This window comes from Watersipora subatra, chromosome 11, assembly GCF_963576615.1.
Source record: "Watersipora subatra chromosome 11, tzWatSuba1.1, whole genome shotgun sequence".
NCBI classification, from domain to species: Eukaryota; Metazoa; Bryozoa; class Gymnolaemata; order Cheilostomatida; family Watersiporidae; genus Watersipora; species Watersipora subatra.
In genome coordinates, this window is record NC_088718.1 from 37,791,206 (window position 1) to 37,807,330 (window position 16,125).

At 37.8% G+C, this 16,125-nt stretch overlaps 1 protein-coding gene across 1 annotated transcript in view; it reads left to right on the forward strand.

Annotated features, from left to right (window-relative positions):
* The window catches only part of LOC137408210 (uncharacterized), a 37,754-nt gene extending 22,219 nt beyond the window's left edge, over positions 1 to 15,535 (forward strand). The window contains exons 2-4 of the mRNA XM_068094621.1: positions 10,404 to 10,793; positions 12,380 to 12,569; positions 15,114 to 15,535. Of these exons, the coding sequence (XP_067950722.1) occupies positions 10,424 to 10,793; positions 12,380 to 12,513 (504 nt within the window). The 5' untranslated portion in view covers positions 10,404 to 10,423 and the 3' untranslated portion in view covers positions 12,514 to 12,569; positions 15,114 to 15,535. The remainder of the gene's footprint in view (positions 1 to 10,403; positions 10,794 to 12,379; positions 12,570 to 15,113) is intronic.
* The last annotated feature ends 590 nt before the right edge of the window (positions 15,536 to 16,125 follow it).

The following is a 16,125-nucleotide window of genomic DNA, read 5'->3' on the forward strand; positions in this document are numbered from 1 at the left end:
TTATAACTTACCGGAAAAATTCGTTTAATTTTTTAGCCTTATCTTGAAGGAGTACATATCATTGTCTGATAACCATGACGAGCCTGTTGGTCATTTGTGATAATCGAAAAGTGCTGCAAAAATTATTTGCGAAGTATTGGGTCACATGATCAGATTACGACTTGCCGATTAGACCAAACCGAAACAAAACTGTAAAGTAGCGAGCATCTATATTTGATACGGGGTCTTCGGTAAAACCCGAAGTGTTTGTCATAAACTAGTACTGTGATAAGTTTTATATTGAGCTTTTTATTGGCCTTTCAATTCACGTGAGAACATCACGGGACAAGACAATAACCAAACTGTTATAAATACGTCAGAGAAATAAGGAGATTCCAATCTACGGCGGCTTTTCGTTTTTGAGCTTTTAAGAGCTTGTAATCACATTTCCACATATTTGGCACCTACAACACAACAGAGTAAGACATGGTGAATCTTTTGATACCAAATAACTGTAATGTAAATTTTGTTGCAAGTCAACCTTTAATGTAGTTTTTCAAGCAGCATTCATTTGTATGGCATTGACTAGCTTTGTAGCCTTACTATTGCCAAGTTTTGCATGATTCTTGCATCAGGAAAAGCAAACTGCTGACAAAATCATTACCAACATCAAAACTTCAGTTGCCACTTTACACAAGTACTCACCTACCATTTGCTTAGCTAGATCGAACTCCTGCATCAATTTTATAAGTGTTTTGTTAGGTGAGTGAGGGGGGTTAATCAGCTGTGAGCTTGTCATCACAACTCTCAAGCAGATATTTCTGCTTGTTGGCGTGTGAATATCTATTAAAAGCTTTGCTAATTGCAAAGCTAAATTGCTAAAGTTGCATTGATCCTTCCTAAATGTATCGAGCCTTTGATAATCAGAAGTCTTCATTTTGATTTAGTGCTTCTGGCTGTTTTATTTACTAATGATTAGATAAATGTTATAACCATTGCACTAACGAGCTGTATTGTCAGGTCAGTAGCGGAACTGGACTAATATGGAGTATTTTAAATAGTATTTGAGGTGACATCATCTAAAATGATAAAAATTCAAGCTGCGAGCTTTACCATTTGGCCTGTTAGTTTGAATTGAAATGAGATGTACAAAATTTTAGTAGACTTTATCAGAAAATATCGGTTTTTTTCTATCATTTGTGACATTTGTGGTTTTTTATTTTTGAGGTGATCTGACCACCAGGATGTGTCTAGATTAAAATCGACCAACCTTGATCGCCGTTAACGCCGTTAAACGTTAACACGCCGTTTAGATCCAATGAAAGTTTATATCAGATGAAAGTGTGATTATGACATCTATAGTTGCAAAGAGACTGACAGAATAGAGACGCGTAACGCTGCAAATTGAATGCAATGGTTGATATTAACTATAGCAACGATAGCAACAAGTGATGTCATTTCGCATGTATTTTTCTTCTAACGGCGATCAAGTTTTGTCGATTTAAATATTGAAACATCCTGGCAGTCAAATCACTTCAACCATCAACTCGCAAATGATAAAAAATACCGATATTTACTGATAAAATCTATAATTTCGTACGTTCATCTTTAAGTGAAAGTTATCCAATGCCATACATATACTCCAAAACGGTGAGGATTTCCAGTGTACAGCGCATATTCCAAAATACATGCCGTCCAGCATGAGTTCTCACCATTATTTCTCACACACACCTGCAAACGTTGACCTGTGGTTGCGAAGCCTGGCAGTCCTTCTCATGCATAGTATAAATTACACGGCTATAATTAACTCAATATCATAAACCTAAGAATAATCATCATGCAGGGTAACAAAATATAAGGAAGGTCTCATCTTTCATCTCTGTGCGTAAACGCAAGCGGGACTGAGGTGTCGAGCGCAAGCAAGTTCGACAGTAGCTAATTAGAGATGAAACAAGCGCCGGCATATTCGATCTATACCTTTGTACAAGCTACCTGTATAGACTTGTCGTGATAACTACATCTTTGTTCATGATTCTTTGAGGCTCTCCGTTATCACTACATAATAATCAATGTGAAGATCTGTATAGATCGTCAGAGTATCGTATTACTTTTCAAGGATGATATGAGAAGCTACCGAGTCAAAATTTTACTCCCTTTGTTATACCATAGCCATTCTTTCGCTAGTTTATATATTTGTGTTTTTATACATAATTTAGTCTAAACATTCTGATTTCTTTAAACAAAGTTTCGACATCATTCATTTTATCATATTTTTCATGTACAATCTTTCTCAGTTTTAATGAAATTTTCTTGTTTTCAGAAATATTGAAGGCTTTTTATTTTTCTGTGTTCTCCATCTTTGTTAAGTTGAACAAACTGTAACAATGAATCTGTTAGATAAAAATATTCGCAAATGGTTTACATCGCTAAACAAATGTCGAAACAGCATAATGGGATGCAAACATTTTAACAACTATCTAAAAGTAGTTTTCTTATTCCCATTTATTTAAGCACCATAAATTGTTTGTGTTTTTAGATATAAGATGGCCATTTGATTAAAAGCAACTTAATTAAACCAAGGAATTTCATAGCTTCGGATTATGCTCTAAATTGGTCAGGTTTACCAATGAAAACCAATAAAGATATATATAGAAACTAAACTACTGTACATAGTAAGAAATCTAGTACTTTTTTCAACCTTAGGATAAAGCAAAAAAGATTAAGAATGTTTTCCTTAAATATAGCACAACATAGGTAATAAAACATTTTACTGTTAGTCGCAACATTTTGGGACATTTGTTGTATTGTCTGCAGTTAAATATTTCATTAATTTTTCATCTGTGGAGAAAGTTATGTTTTATGCTGTCTATGAGCATGTTATGGTGATGTAGCAATATATCAGCTATATCTTTTTTTATTAAATAATACAAAGTGATGTATACTTCAGAACTTCAGCTGGGTCGATTGTATAAGCTTCCTGCCTTGTTTTATAAGCAAAAATAATAATTAGTCAAGTTGGTGTTCAAGTTTGAACGTTTCTATTGTTTGAAAATGCTCAAGCAGAAGTAATGCTTAGTCTTGTTTGACTCATTTCTCCCACAAATATTTTTGTTACTTTGTTGAATATACTTTAAGCATCTCCGGTTCAGTGGCAGTAGCTTGATTGTGGTTCCTATATCGGCTGTGAGATTCCAGTAGTAATCCCACGCAACAAAACACTTGCGGCGCTAGGTTCAGAGGCTTACGTTCACATAAAGTTGTGTCACTAATGATCATATAACAATGGTCGCTCTCCATGCCGTTTCAAAAATGCTCAACTTCACCTGTACAGTGCATTTTGAAAAGGTTGTGCCTGAGGCTCCTTACCAAAGTTGAACAGCGCTGAGCTCCTGCATTTACACTTTACATCCGGAAACTTCCGACAGTACTAGGCGTGTAGGTGCCCAACTCACTGCCGATAGCCTTGCGATCCTGCCACCAGTGCTTGTGGCATATATGGGAACCAGGCTTTGCACTACCCAATAGGGCAGATCAGAATTTGTAGATATCTTTCAGAAAAATCCAGACAATATCCGAAAGTCTGGATAAGCAACATATTTAGATGCCGTGATTCACTAGCAACACAATTTCTTTGTTTATAGAATAACGTTTCCTATGTCTTTTGTAAGCTAAGTAGAAATATATGTAAGGAATTCAAAATTAATACTGTCGTACCAGCTTCTTCCCAAGTCACTTGTAAACTAGGTAGAAAAGCATGTAAGGAACTCAAAATCAGCACGGTCATCACAGCTTCTTCGGACTTCACTTCCGTAGACTTTTTCAACTTTGTTGAGAACGTTTAGGGTGTAGACGATTTTCCGATGAGTCTGTGTCTGTCTTAGGAATGACAACATTGGTTGATACATGGCTTTCACGACAGCAGACCCAAGCAATGCATGCCCCTTAGTGGGTGTTGTACAGTAACTTTAACTGCTTTTAATATTATATTGTGTTTACTATTTTATATTAGAAGTAGGCTATGTATGCAAGACAATATATGCTGTTCAATGTACTGCACTCAATTTTCAATATTCAGACGTTTTTAATGTCCGGGCATGCTGAGTCTGTGTTAGTCAAAACAAAAGAAGGTCAACTGTACATATATATATCAAAAATCGCATCGAAATATGTTAATTTTTAGTTATCGTAAAACCTCTATTTGAATGCCATGGCGCTGTATTTTTCACCCCTTTCCTTATAGCGGCGTTGTCCTTAGAGGTGACGTTCAAATAGAAGGTGGCAATGTATTTTTTGACTAGGTTGTCCGAGTTTCAGGAAGATAAATTTGACCCTTTTATGGGTGAAGCGATGCTAATGTCACCTATATTTTGCACTCTCCTTTCAGTGAAGCCAGAGTTGTATAGCTTCACAGAGTCCTGCATCAAAAACTGAAAACAAAATTGCTTGTTTCCAAACAAACCTGATCAACATACTGATCTCTAATAGACTAGTCTTACCTCGTTCTCAACATATCACTTTTTTCATTTACTTTACTTTAAAAAAAAATTATTTGTAGCTTCTTGTAGGGAATTTTGTACACTTTCAAATGATGTATAATACAACAATCAATTTCAGAGTGACTGCCAATGGGAGTATTTTTTGTTGGTTAGTGTTGCGGCCTCTCCATTATAACTTCCATATGAAAAAGAGTAGTCGAGGCTTGTTTGTTCGGAGCCGTGTGAGCTCCGATATACGCTTCCGTTAGTCGCGAAACTCTGAAGTTACACAGCTCTGTACTGTCAGAGTCGTATAGCTCTACAAAGTCTCGCGATCAAAAATTGGAAACAAAACCGCCTGTTTCCAAACAAACCCAAACGACATGCTGATCTCTAATGGAATATTCATACCTCGCTCTCAATACTGTTCTTTTTTGCATTTACTTTACGTTTTTACAAAAAAGTTATTAGTAGCTTTTTGTAGGAAAATTTGTCCTCTTTCAAATGGTATATGATACAACAATCAATTTTAAAGCAACTGCCAATGGGAGTAATTTTTGTTGATTAATGTTGCAGTCTGTCCATTATAACTTATATAAAACTAGTAGGCGCGGCCTGTTTGTTTGGAAACGAGCGAGCGCCCATATACGCTTTCGTTAGTCGCGCGACTGTGAAACTATACGGCTCTGGGTGGAGCGACATTAATGCGAAATTAATGCCATCGGCCTCAGCATTTCTGCTAAAATGTTTTTCATAGCCTATATACCAAAGTATCAGCTTGAGTTGAACAAGAAATCACTGAGTAAAAGATATTAGTCGGATACAGTTATTGTGTCGCTGGTATCGCTTTCAAAGTTCATTATTATGAACAATCTTTAAAGCAAGTTTTTAAAAAAACCGTAATGTTTTAGTTTAAAAACGGACTTAAATACGTTATAGCATTGGCTGCTACTACATCATATGATGTTCCTGAAGAGTATTCTCCGCTAGACTGGCAAATAGAGGTGCCCCAATTTTGGTATCGGTATCGGTGCCGCTATGGGTGTCAAGTATCTGAATCGGTATTGGCTGATCTTTTTTTAAAGAACTTTAATTCAGAATCGGGGCATCTCTATCAAATGGCGAATTCTGACAGATGAACTTGGGCAAAATTTTTCAGTATTTTCCTATCATTTACAATAGTTTTTGATGTTTAATTTGATATGACTACCAGCATGTTTCAAGATTATAATCGTCAAAACTTGTTCGTGGTTAAAAGGCGCAGATCAAGCGTATGTGCGATTATGACGTCTATAGTTCTAAGCATTTTAACCGCCATCAAGTATTATCAATTTCAATCAATAAACATCCTGGCAATCAGACCACCTCAAACATCAAAAACAATTGCTAACGATGAAAGAATGCCGATACTTTCTAATAAAATGTAGGCCTACTTAAACCATAACTGTTACGAACAACTTTTATCGTATTTTCTAGGTAAATCAGACACGCTGATTCCGATTTTGTACTCTAAATAAAGATTAGTCCACTAACCTTCAAAGTCATTTAGGCTTTTTTAAAGCGTTTCAATATCCGTTTCAAAAACAACACAATCGGCATTACAAGCTCCGCCCATAAATATGTGACGAAACCTAGCTTTTTCAGAAACGGAAGTTGGGAATGTTTAGTCCGATTTAGAATAATAGAGATGGGTGTCTTAAAACCCATTACTATCTAAATCCAGCCTGTAAAATAGTTTCAGTTTTTTATGAAAGGGATAAAACTATTTAAAATTGCTCGCAGCTTGTTACATGACGTTTAAATGGGCTAGACGCCGAGAAAAATGAGCTCAAAAAGCGCGGTTTTATCACGAGCTAGCGTTGTTATTGCGCTTTTTAAATATGCAATGCTAAATAGCTTATCTACCTTTCAGAAAAGACTGATATTATTTTTAAAGCTGAATTTAGATATTAATTGATTTTAAAACACCCATCTCTATTATTCTAAATCGGTCTAAACATCCCTACGTAACTTCTGTTCCTAAAAAGCTAGGTTACGTCACGTATTTATGGGCGGAGCTTGTTATGCCGATCGTGTTGTTTTCGAGACCGATATTAAAACGCTATAAAAAGTTCTTCATTACTCTGAAAGTTAGTGGCCTAATCTTTATTTTGATTACAAAATCGGAATCAGCATGTCTGATTTACCTAGTAAATATGATAAAAGTTGTTCGTGGCAGTTATGGTTTAAGCTTTTTCTATGTTCATCTCTAACAGGAAACGTCACTGCGAAACTCTGTGCAAAGCATTAAAAATCCTACCCATTTTGTGAGGGCCTGTGCAACGTGTCACAAACTAAAAACAGAGACACACATGACTTGCTATTTGTGTACAGAAATCAGTCTATAGGGCACTGACCTACCACCTATATCGTTTTACGATATAAATTATTCTATTACTAATTGTATACACAACTTTCGCCATTCACTAGTTTGGTAGCTAGTCCTAAATCTGGCGTATGAGTTACTTCTATCAACAGTACAGATTTATATCTCATGCTTGGTTCATACCGATGTCATGCAAAGCGCTGCGCCCTGTTTTGCAAGTTTATGCAAGTGCGATTGATGTGAACCAAATACAGTGAAACTCGGATAACTCAAACTTCAAGGGACCGAGCAAAAGTGTTCGAATTATCAGAGTGTTCAAGTTATCAGAGCACTGTCACAAGTCCATGTATTTACTTATTTATTAGTAGATACATGAACATATACAAACTATAATATAAATCAAAAGCACAAATGGCTTGTTTCAAATTAAATGCTTCTAATGTAAAGTTTAAAACGTTTTTATCAAAAAGTATAGAGATTTTTCTATCACTTGAGATTGGTTTGTTGTTTGAGGTGATGTTATTGCCAGGACGTTTTTTAGATTGACATTGGCAAAACTTGATCGTTGCTGAAATGCTCAAAAGAAAAGACAACTTTTTCTTTTGAGCGTTTTACCCACGATCAATTTTGCCGATTTTTCTTGAAGTTTATGCAAAGATTAATTTACTTTACCTGGCATTCGTTAAGAGTAACACTCCGAGGCAGTTCAATTAAAAGTTTTACGAGGTTTTACGGTACATTGTATATCACTAACATTTTTTAAATGGATACTTATTGAATGTACACACGTATTCTGTGTTTAGGTCAAACGATGAATAGTTTTTTTAGCTAAGACAACGTATACGTTTAATTACCACAATTTTTAAAACATTTTAAACATTCAACGTTCCGACGTTGATTCAACACGGAATCCACGTCGGAAAACTATTCATCACGGGCTAGCCGGGTCACGCACTCAAGGAGTTTCGCCACGCAAATACAAAACAAAAACAACATGCTGTTTTTGTTTTGTATGTGCGTGGCGAAAATCCTTGCGCCCGTGACCCGGCTAGCCCGTGCTATTCATCGTATAACAGTATAAATCAAATTTCACCAAACCTTTAGAACAGTCGTTGACAAAAATATTTTGCCGATGGAGGTAGTAACGACGCTTATGAATTACGAAAAGTTGAGGTTTACCTCCATGGCTTGGAATAAAGTGATTTTCTAAAGCGATAGCAACCGTTTCGGTAGCCGTTGGGCAAAAAACAGTTCGAATTAACGGTGTTGAGTTCAAGTTATATAGAGCCATTTATCATTGCGTGGGAACGGACCAAGCAAATCCAGTCGAGTTAACCATGTGTTCGCTATATCCGAGGGCGAGTTATCCATGTTTCACTGTAGCTATGAAATCGCAGGATGACGCAACTAATTCCTGCGCACTTCACAAGAGCACTGTCTTGCGCGATCGTGCAGCACCTCGAGCGCCATACATAAGACATTGGTCCTAACCAGGCATTACATTCATATCACTGTATGGTGGGTTCTGTATGAACGGGAAAACTCCTTATTCACCATTCATGGGTACATCATCCTTCCTCTTCCCATTCCAATGCCCACTGCAAAATAAAGTTTTGCAATTTTTAAGGCTTACTGTTGGGTTTGATGGAAAGTCTCTTTCACTCTAATAATTTTGGTGATTGTAAGGCAAGATTCTTGTTTCCATAAATGTTCATTTGTTCTTAAATTCATTGCACTTCTTTCTAAGGATTTGCAGCATTTGGTAAAATAGCTTTGCACTGGATCACCTGCTATTGCTCATCACCGCTTAACTAGATGCAGTGCATCAGGCTGTCTTGTACTTGATGCTCAAGTCTTGTCTGGACTTGCCCGTGCTTGCCTAGCATTTCCTAAAAAACTGACACTTGACATGGATAGTCGGATGGCGTGATGGGTAGGGAATGTTATTCTTTAGCCGGAGCCAGCAATCCGACATAGGTTGCTATCAGAGGCATTTGATACGGCGCCATAGCATGGTTGGGTATTCAGAGACACTTTCTATTGATTTTGACAATGGGAAACGTTTTGATTTTTTGGTCGTCATGTTATGTACAACAATGATAAGATCATGCCTACATATGTCCTATGAATAGTCATGGAATAAAATTACCCAACTTGAGGATTTTCCAATTTCCTAGTGAATCACTACTTTTTAAATCTTACTTCCTTGATAAACTAGTAGAGAGGTTGTCTCCGTGGGCTAAAAAGGAGTGCTGTGGCTAGGGCTTTTCTCTTACTGTGTTCAGTGTTTTCGCCGAGTAGCGTCGCCAAGATTTTGGAAAGAGCGGAGAGAAACTTTTATTGGGGTTCAAAAATGGTTTGAGGCTTCAAAGATGAACCCGCACCAAATATTACTAGATTTCATCAAAAATCATGGATACTTTTCTATCATTGTGATTGTTTTTGATGTTTGAAGTGATCTAACTGCCAAGACCGGTTTCAAGATTGAAATCGACAAAATTTGATCGCGGTTAAATCACTCAGATTCAAGCGGAAATGCACTTATGATGTCTATAGTTGCTAAGAGACCAACAGACTAGAGAGATGTAACCATGCAACTTGAATGCGATAGCTGATATCAATGATGAGAGAGACATGCTGCCTCGCAAATAGTTACATCATTTTCAATCTGAGCATTTTAACTGCGAATCAAGTTTTGTCGATTCTAGTTTTGAAACACCCTGGCAGTCAGATCATTTCAAAAACAATCGCAAATGATAGAAAAACGCTGACACTTTTTGATAAAATTTACCAAAATTCTCTTTAAGTTCAATAAGAAAAAATCCAGGAATATTTCCACAATAGCCTTGTTGAGAAAAGCATACGATAGATGACGTCTCAACACAGCGATTTGTACAAAAGAATACTGTGTAGGCGAACACTGCCCTGTTGTTGTGAGCAAATTCCAAATATGGCATCAACTGCCTGAGGCTTGTTGGTTATTTACAATCAGTTGAATACATATCTAGGAAATGATTGGCAGGCTAAAGAAGACGGATGTTGTTACTCTCTACCCATCCCCAAAGACAAATTCCTAATTCAGCTTCCTCTGTTAATGGATGTCCTGAAAACCGATTAGTAAAAAATTGGTTTTGCTCGGCTTACAGTAAGATTTGTGTAGAAAGTGCAAACGGATACACAAAGAGATTCCATATAATCCACCCTTTTATTCACTTCCTAATAAAACGACCATATTGTAGGCTAGACACACTATTCATCCCATCTGCTAGCCCCATATGCCACTTAATACGTATGACTTCTGCTTCCAAATCTCATTACTAGTGCATGGTTATCTAGTCAATTAATTCCTCCCGGATCCTTCCCACTCGGACTGTATGTCACGCTTTGCTTGCTCACGTACTAGTTGTCGCGATTGGCTTAGTATCTTTAGGCCGCGCCCATCGTACCCAATGACCAATCATAGCAGTGGTATTTTTTGCTTCATGGCCGTTTACGTATATTTGGCTTGGCACGCTAGTACAACTAGCATATCCTTAAGAGTAGTCAAACGTCTTGCGCAAATTTATCTCGTCTCTAATTTACAGTTTTCTCTCACGTACCAGACATGCTCAGCGAATATAGTGTCTTGACTGAGTGCAGAGCTGCGTCGGCAGCAAAGCGCTGTCTCTTCGGCGAGCCAGACCACGCACAAGTGAGAGCAGAGCTTGTCAAACAGCTTGAAGCTATTATAAGGCAGGACAGGGAGAAGTATAATTTCAATTTCGTCACTGGGACACCTCTACAAGGACAATACGAGTGGGAAGCTGTTGATGAGCAGATGAAAGCAATGGCAGACTCTAAAGAAGATGTATTGGACAGACTCCAGCCGCCCAAGCGAGCCACAATGGAGAGAAAGAGCAATCAGACATGCTTAACCAAAACCAAAGCAACAAGGTTTAAAAGCAAACCTCATGGAAAACAACTCAAGCTTACTGGTACGTAACTTCCTGTATGCAAACGTTACAGAAATATCTTCGTTTTATTGATGTTCTAGTTGTGCTAGCGCATTATCTAGTTTTGATCTCATCAAAATCTACTGTTGTTATTACGTAGCAGCACCAATTATGTCGTTGTTGGTGGTTTTGTGCAAAGTTTGCCCATGAAAGTTCAGTCTGTTGTCTACTAAAGTTCACTTTATGCCAAGAGCGATGAGATGGCGAGACTAATTTGTGTCAGCAGTTGTTTGCTGATTGAAAAAACTCTCAAAAAGCAGTTATTAAGTTCTGTTATATTTTTCGCTCGTCACTTAGCTCTGTTTGGTTAAATACATTCATTTTTGCCGTTCGCGCTTTAGCCTTACAAATGGTAGTTTTACTCTGATCAGTCATACATGAAATTCTAGTTAGAATGCATTCATTCATATTCTATGAAGTGAAAACTTCAAACGCGTCACATTTAGCGTATTCAACTCAGAAAGACTGGTTCACACTGTATCACCATTTGTTGGTGTTGTCCTTTCGGCGATTATTCCGTCGACTATGTTCGCCCGTAACATATCGATAGCATCGTCAAAGTAACGCGTATTCGTCAGAAATGTTTGCAGCGGTCAAACTTTCCCAATGTTTTGCTGAGCATCCACAACAGCCCATGCAATGCGTACCGCTTTGATGATGATGATTGGCCATCGTGGATTGCTCTATCTATATTTTGTTTTGTGGCATTCGTTGCGGGACTGGTGTTTCATAATTTCTGTGATCGAATTGTATAATGAGAATGCAATACCACGGACTATGTGCTCAAAGTAAACGAAGATAGGTTTGATAGTGTGAACAATTTTATTACAGATGATCACTCAAATAATGTGTGATTAAGACCGACATATGACGATATAGTGTGAACTAGCCTTAAAAGCCTGATGAACACTTATTTGCGGTTATATTTGGTGGTGCTTACCACTAAGGAGCAATGCTGTTGTTTGAATTACTCTGGCAGCAGGTGGTACAGAACCAAACTGTGATAATTAACATTCTATAAATCAAGTGTGTAAAAGCTTTTGATGGGGAAACTTGCTCGTGTCTTTCACTTAGTGTAATGTTTGGTGATAGCTCGTTGCTCACAAGTACCTGTCAGCCATTGTCTTTATCACCTCTGACATGTGTTCACGCTTACCACTCGTCAAGATGGGACTTCAACTTCCTAATGACGATCAGTAGTAATTGGTGCATAAAGAGAAGCGAGTTCCTTCGATCACCCACTTGCCATTGCCATTCCTCTATCTTCTCTCCAGGCCAGCTAATTGCTGCCTATTATATTTTTGCTGCCCTCTAATGGTAGGCTCAGTTGACCAGCGTAGTGGCCGCCATTGTGCAACATAATATCACCTGGCATCTGCCTCTCGTCTCATTACCATCACTCACCTAATTAGAATTGCTCCTGCTCTGTAATTTTATTCCTGTTCAACAGTCGCACATGTCCTTCATAATACCGCACCGTCTCCTGGTCCTTCTGTGTCATCGCCCCCTAATGTAGGTTAAGTGGGACAAGTTGAACTTCAATTATTGGCATATGTTGTTCTTTTTAGGACTTTTTCCTCACAAGAAAAGAGGAAGTCCTGCCAGCGAGCCAGTGAAATCGCTGAAACGTCATCACTCGGAACCTTCTTCCGTTCCCATGACGGATACACTAGTACAGACACGCTGCCGGCAGCGTACTTAGTACCACGCTTTATCAGCTCATCCACTATTTATTTGCCTTTTGGGCCCAAGTGATTGGTAAGTACAATGTAGTTTGTCTGAATATCACATAACGCAAGGAACTTCCTTATTGTTTTTGACATCCATTTGCATTTCCACGTACAAAGAACGAACATTTGATAAAAGAGTTGGTCTCCAAATTCCTTTGGTTATGTAACTGTTACACTGGTAGCTGGCTACGATTATGGTCAGTCACCTGTAATCCGGGTTTCTTTTACTTCAAATCTCCGCACCATAGGGCATCACCTGAGTACCTGTTCCGCAGTGTCAATTCTTGTCTGTTACTTCGAAAGTAGTTTCCTCATTGCCACGGCAAAGTCTTATAATTCGCTTCCCTGGCCGGTCGCATAAATCCAGTAGCTTAGGCTAAAATACACGGGATGTTTCTGATTCACACGAGTCTACTATCATACTACTCGGTTGTAACCAAGAGTAGTAAACGGATCTTTCAGTAGGCAGCCTGATTGCCCAATATGGCTTTTCCTACCTTTTTTGCATTGCGTCAGATGGGACAGTTAAGTTATGAAATGAATTTCTGAGTGAGTTGGGCTTGGCCCCCACACTATGACTCTGCCTGACATCATCGTTCCACGTGCCTTTACTTTGGTTCCAATTTGGCTCCATGGCTCATATACTAGGTCTCTATATCAACTGTGTCATAGCATAACTATTGTTATATTCACTTGGCACATTGCCCAATTCGCTAAGCAAGTTACTGCCAGTTGATGGGAGATATTTTGGTTAAGAAATAGTAGGTGTAGTGTAATTAATACTTGACAATGCGATGTCTGTTTGACAAGATAAATTTTTACTCTGCAAAATCTGTGTCTCTATGTCACAAAGAAGTAGTGGTAAAATGTCTGTATTTTCGTCATCCATCTTTTTTGACGGTGTAGTGATAGGCAATATTAATACTGTGATTATTTCTTAGCCTCCTAGGTAAAGTAAAGCAATTATACTCCATCTTTTATCAGCTGTAATCTTAGCGAAATCCGTAATTGCGAAGATGTGCACATGTCGTAGTGGGACTAACATTGCCTATTCCTCTTGTATAACCTGCCATCCACTGATACTATATGGCGGTTTGCCGCGCTGGCTCCGTGCCAATGACTTGCCCGTGAAGCCCAGTGACACGCAAATGCAAGTTCTCTGGGCAATAAATCACCGGTCTTTTCTATGGCTGTAAATGTATTCATCCTGCCGCAGGTTGCCATAGCGCTGCTCTTGCCTAGGGCTTCTGATGACTAACTGGAGCACATTTGTGACAAGGAATCTTCTGTAAAAATTTTACCTTGTTAATTCTCTTCCATCTATAAAACGATGGCTAATATTGCACAAGACTGTATTATGTTTTATATTAAAATAAACAGTATTTACAAACACTTATAGTGATTTCGTCTATGCAAAATGATTAACAGTTGACAATCTAATTATACAGCTGAGCCTCAGTGCTCTGCTGTAGTTCGTTCTGATTTGGTAGTCGATTGAAGGTTTGTTCAAAAACTAAAACACATTTTTTCATAGGAAACAATGGTGTGTATTTTAATCCATTTTCACTTTAGAAACCACCTAGAATATTATGCCTTCCCTTTATTTCTGGCATTTTTTGAACCTATTATTAAACTAAAAAGTGGAAAATTGGCAAAAATTACTTGGTTGACCTTGATCGTTCGTCTTACTCCACTTACACTTTGAGGCGAATAGACATTTACCAAACGGTTGAGAAGTGCTTCGGCTCGACCAGGCTAATTCGAGTACCGATAGTCTGTTCGATTTCAGATGGATTTGCTGCACGAATTTTTTGATTGAGGTTTGACTCTGTATATTAAATTATTAGTAATAGATAGTTATAGTATTAGGTTGAGTTCCGGGAGTAAATTCAATATTTTTGGTTCGTCTACCGCCGACCCGATTGTGGTAGGTCTGTTCTGGTTGGCCGTAGTGCTCACTCATCACAATCCTCCGCTCTCTTGTGTTTACCTGTCAATCTTTGGTCAAACATTTCTCAATTCGTTGCTTCACGGCTTGTTTGTCATATTTTTTATCATCTCTTGAGGTATGACCACGATATTTTGGCGGGTCTTCTTTGAAATATGTGGAAATAAACCACAATTCTGTACTATAACCAAATATGTTTACGAGACCATCTTTGACCGCATGACCACAATCATCCCATAACATTTCTGCTCTTTTTAAAATCACTCACTTGTTTATGAAACAGATAAGAGTAAAATATTTTACTAGTAGTGAAAAAGTTGTGAGATTTGTTTACACCAACAGTGTTGACATTTCTGTAACCCTGGATAGATAAAGTTGCTGTGGTCCAATCCCTGAATCATAACAGCGTTGCTTGACACCTTGAAATTTGATTCTGCGCTCCCAAGCAGGATCTGCTAGCTAACATGGAAAGTACCTCAATTTGTCCGAATGTACATCCTTTTGTAGCTTCTTGTCCTGTCAGATTACAGGATGACATCTCGCGCAGGTGTCGTGTGTCTCTCATGTATAGAAACATATAAATTGTCAATCACTTGTCAGTCATTGTCTATTCACTATTTGTAGGTGTGATAGCGTTGTGATTGTGCAAGGGCAGATGCAAGCAAGGTCGTGAATGGAAAGGCGCAATATGCAGTATATATTTATGGCTATATAATTACATCTTCTTTTCTTCCAGTATATTACTTGAACATTTATTTTTACATAAAAAAATCCTTGTTGTGATCAACTACAGTTTATGTTTTACTGACCTGTCTATTCTACTAGACCATACTCATGATAAATCGGCATGTCTCAGCTAAAATGCTGCTTGATTTTTGTGCTGCTGTAATAGCGTGGTTAGCGGCTTATTTCAACTTTCATATTGACACCATATTGGCATTAATTTGTTTCCAAGGTACCCAGTACCTTATTCACTGGTATTTTCAGAATCGTTTATTTTTGATCTCAGCTCTTATACATATGACCAATAAAACCTTATCTTGTGATACCAGCTGTAATTTTTGTTGTGTTGGATGTGGAGGCATTGGCCTGTTGTAGGAAGGGTTCTCATATCTCAGTACAGTCAAGGCTCCTATAGCCTAAACCTCCTGTAAAGAATTTGTGTAGTTTTTGTGTTGTATTACATGAAAAGTATCGTAAAAATGTGTGTCAATATTTTTGGCGCTACCCATGAAGTGTTGAGTCAACTATACAATTTGGGTTTTCCTTGGTTATAATCAAATATGACATGTGAAATATAAGAGTGAAATTGGGCGACAAAAGTTTTTTGCCTGTATAAAAGGCCTCTCTTCAGATAGTCGAGTATTAATCACTGTTATTGTATTACTGTTACTCACTGTATTACTCACTTTATTGTCAATTACAGTAGCCGCTCCTATAATGTAAATTTCATATAATGTAAAAAATGTATGAGAAGTTTTTGCTTCCTATTACATAAAAATTCTATATAACGTAAAGTATCGTATCAGTAGAAGTTCTCAAATTTGATTTGAATAATGAGAGTCTCAAAGTCAGCCTTATATCGTTTTTTTTCTTGCATCATTTGGAAGAGAAAACGATGTCTAGAGGTATCACT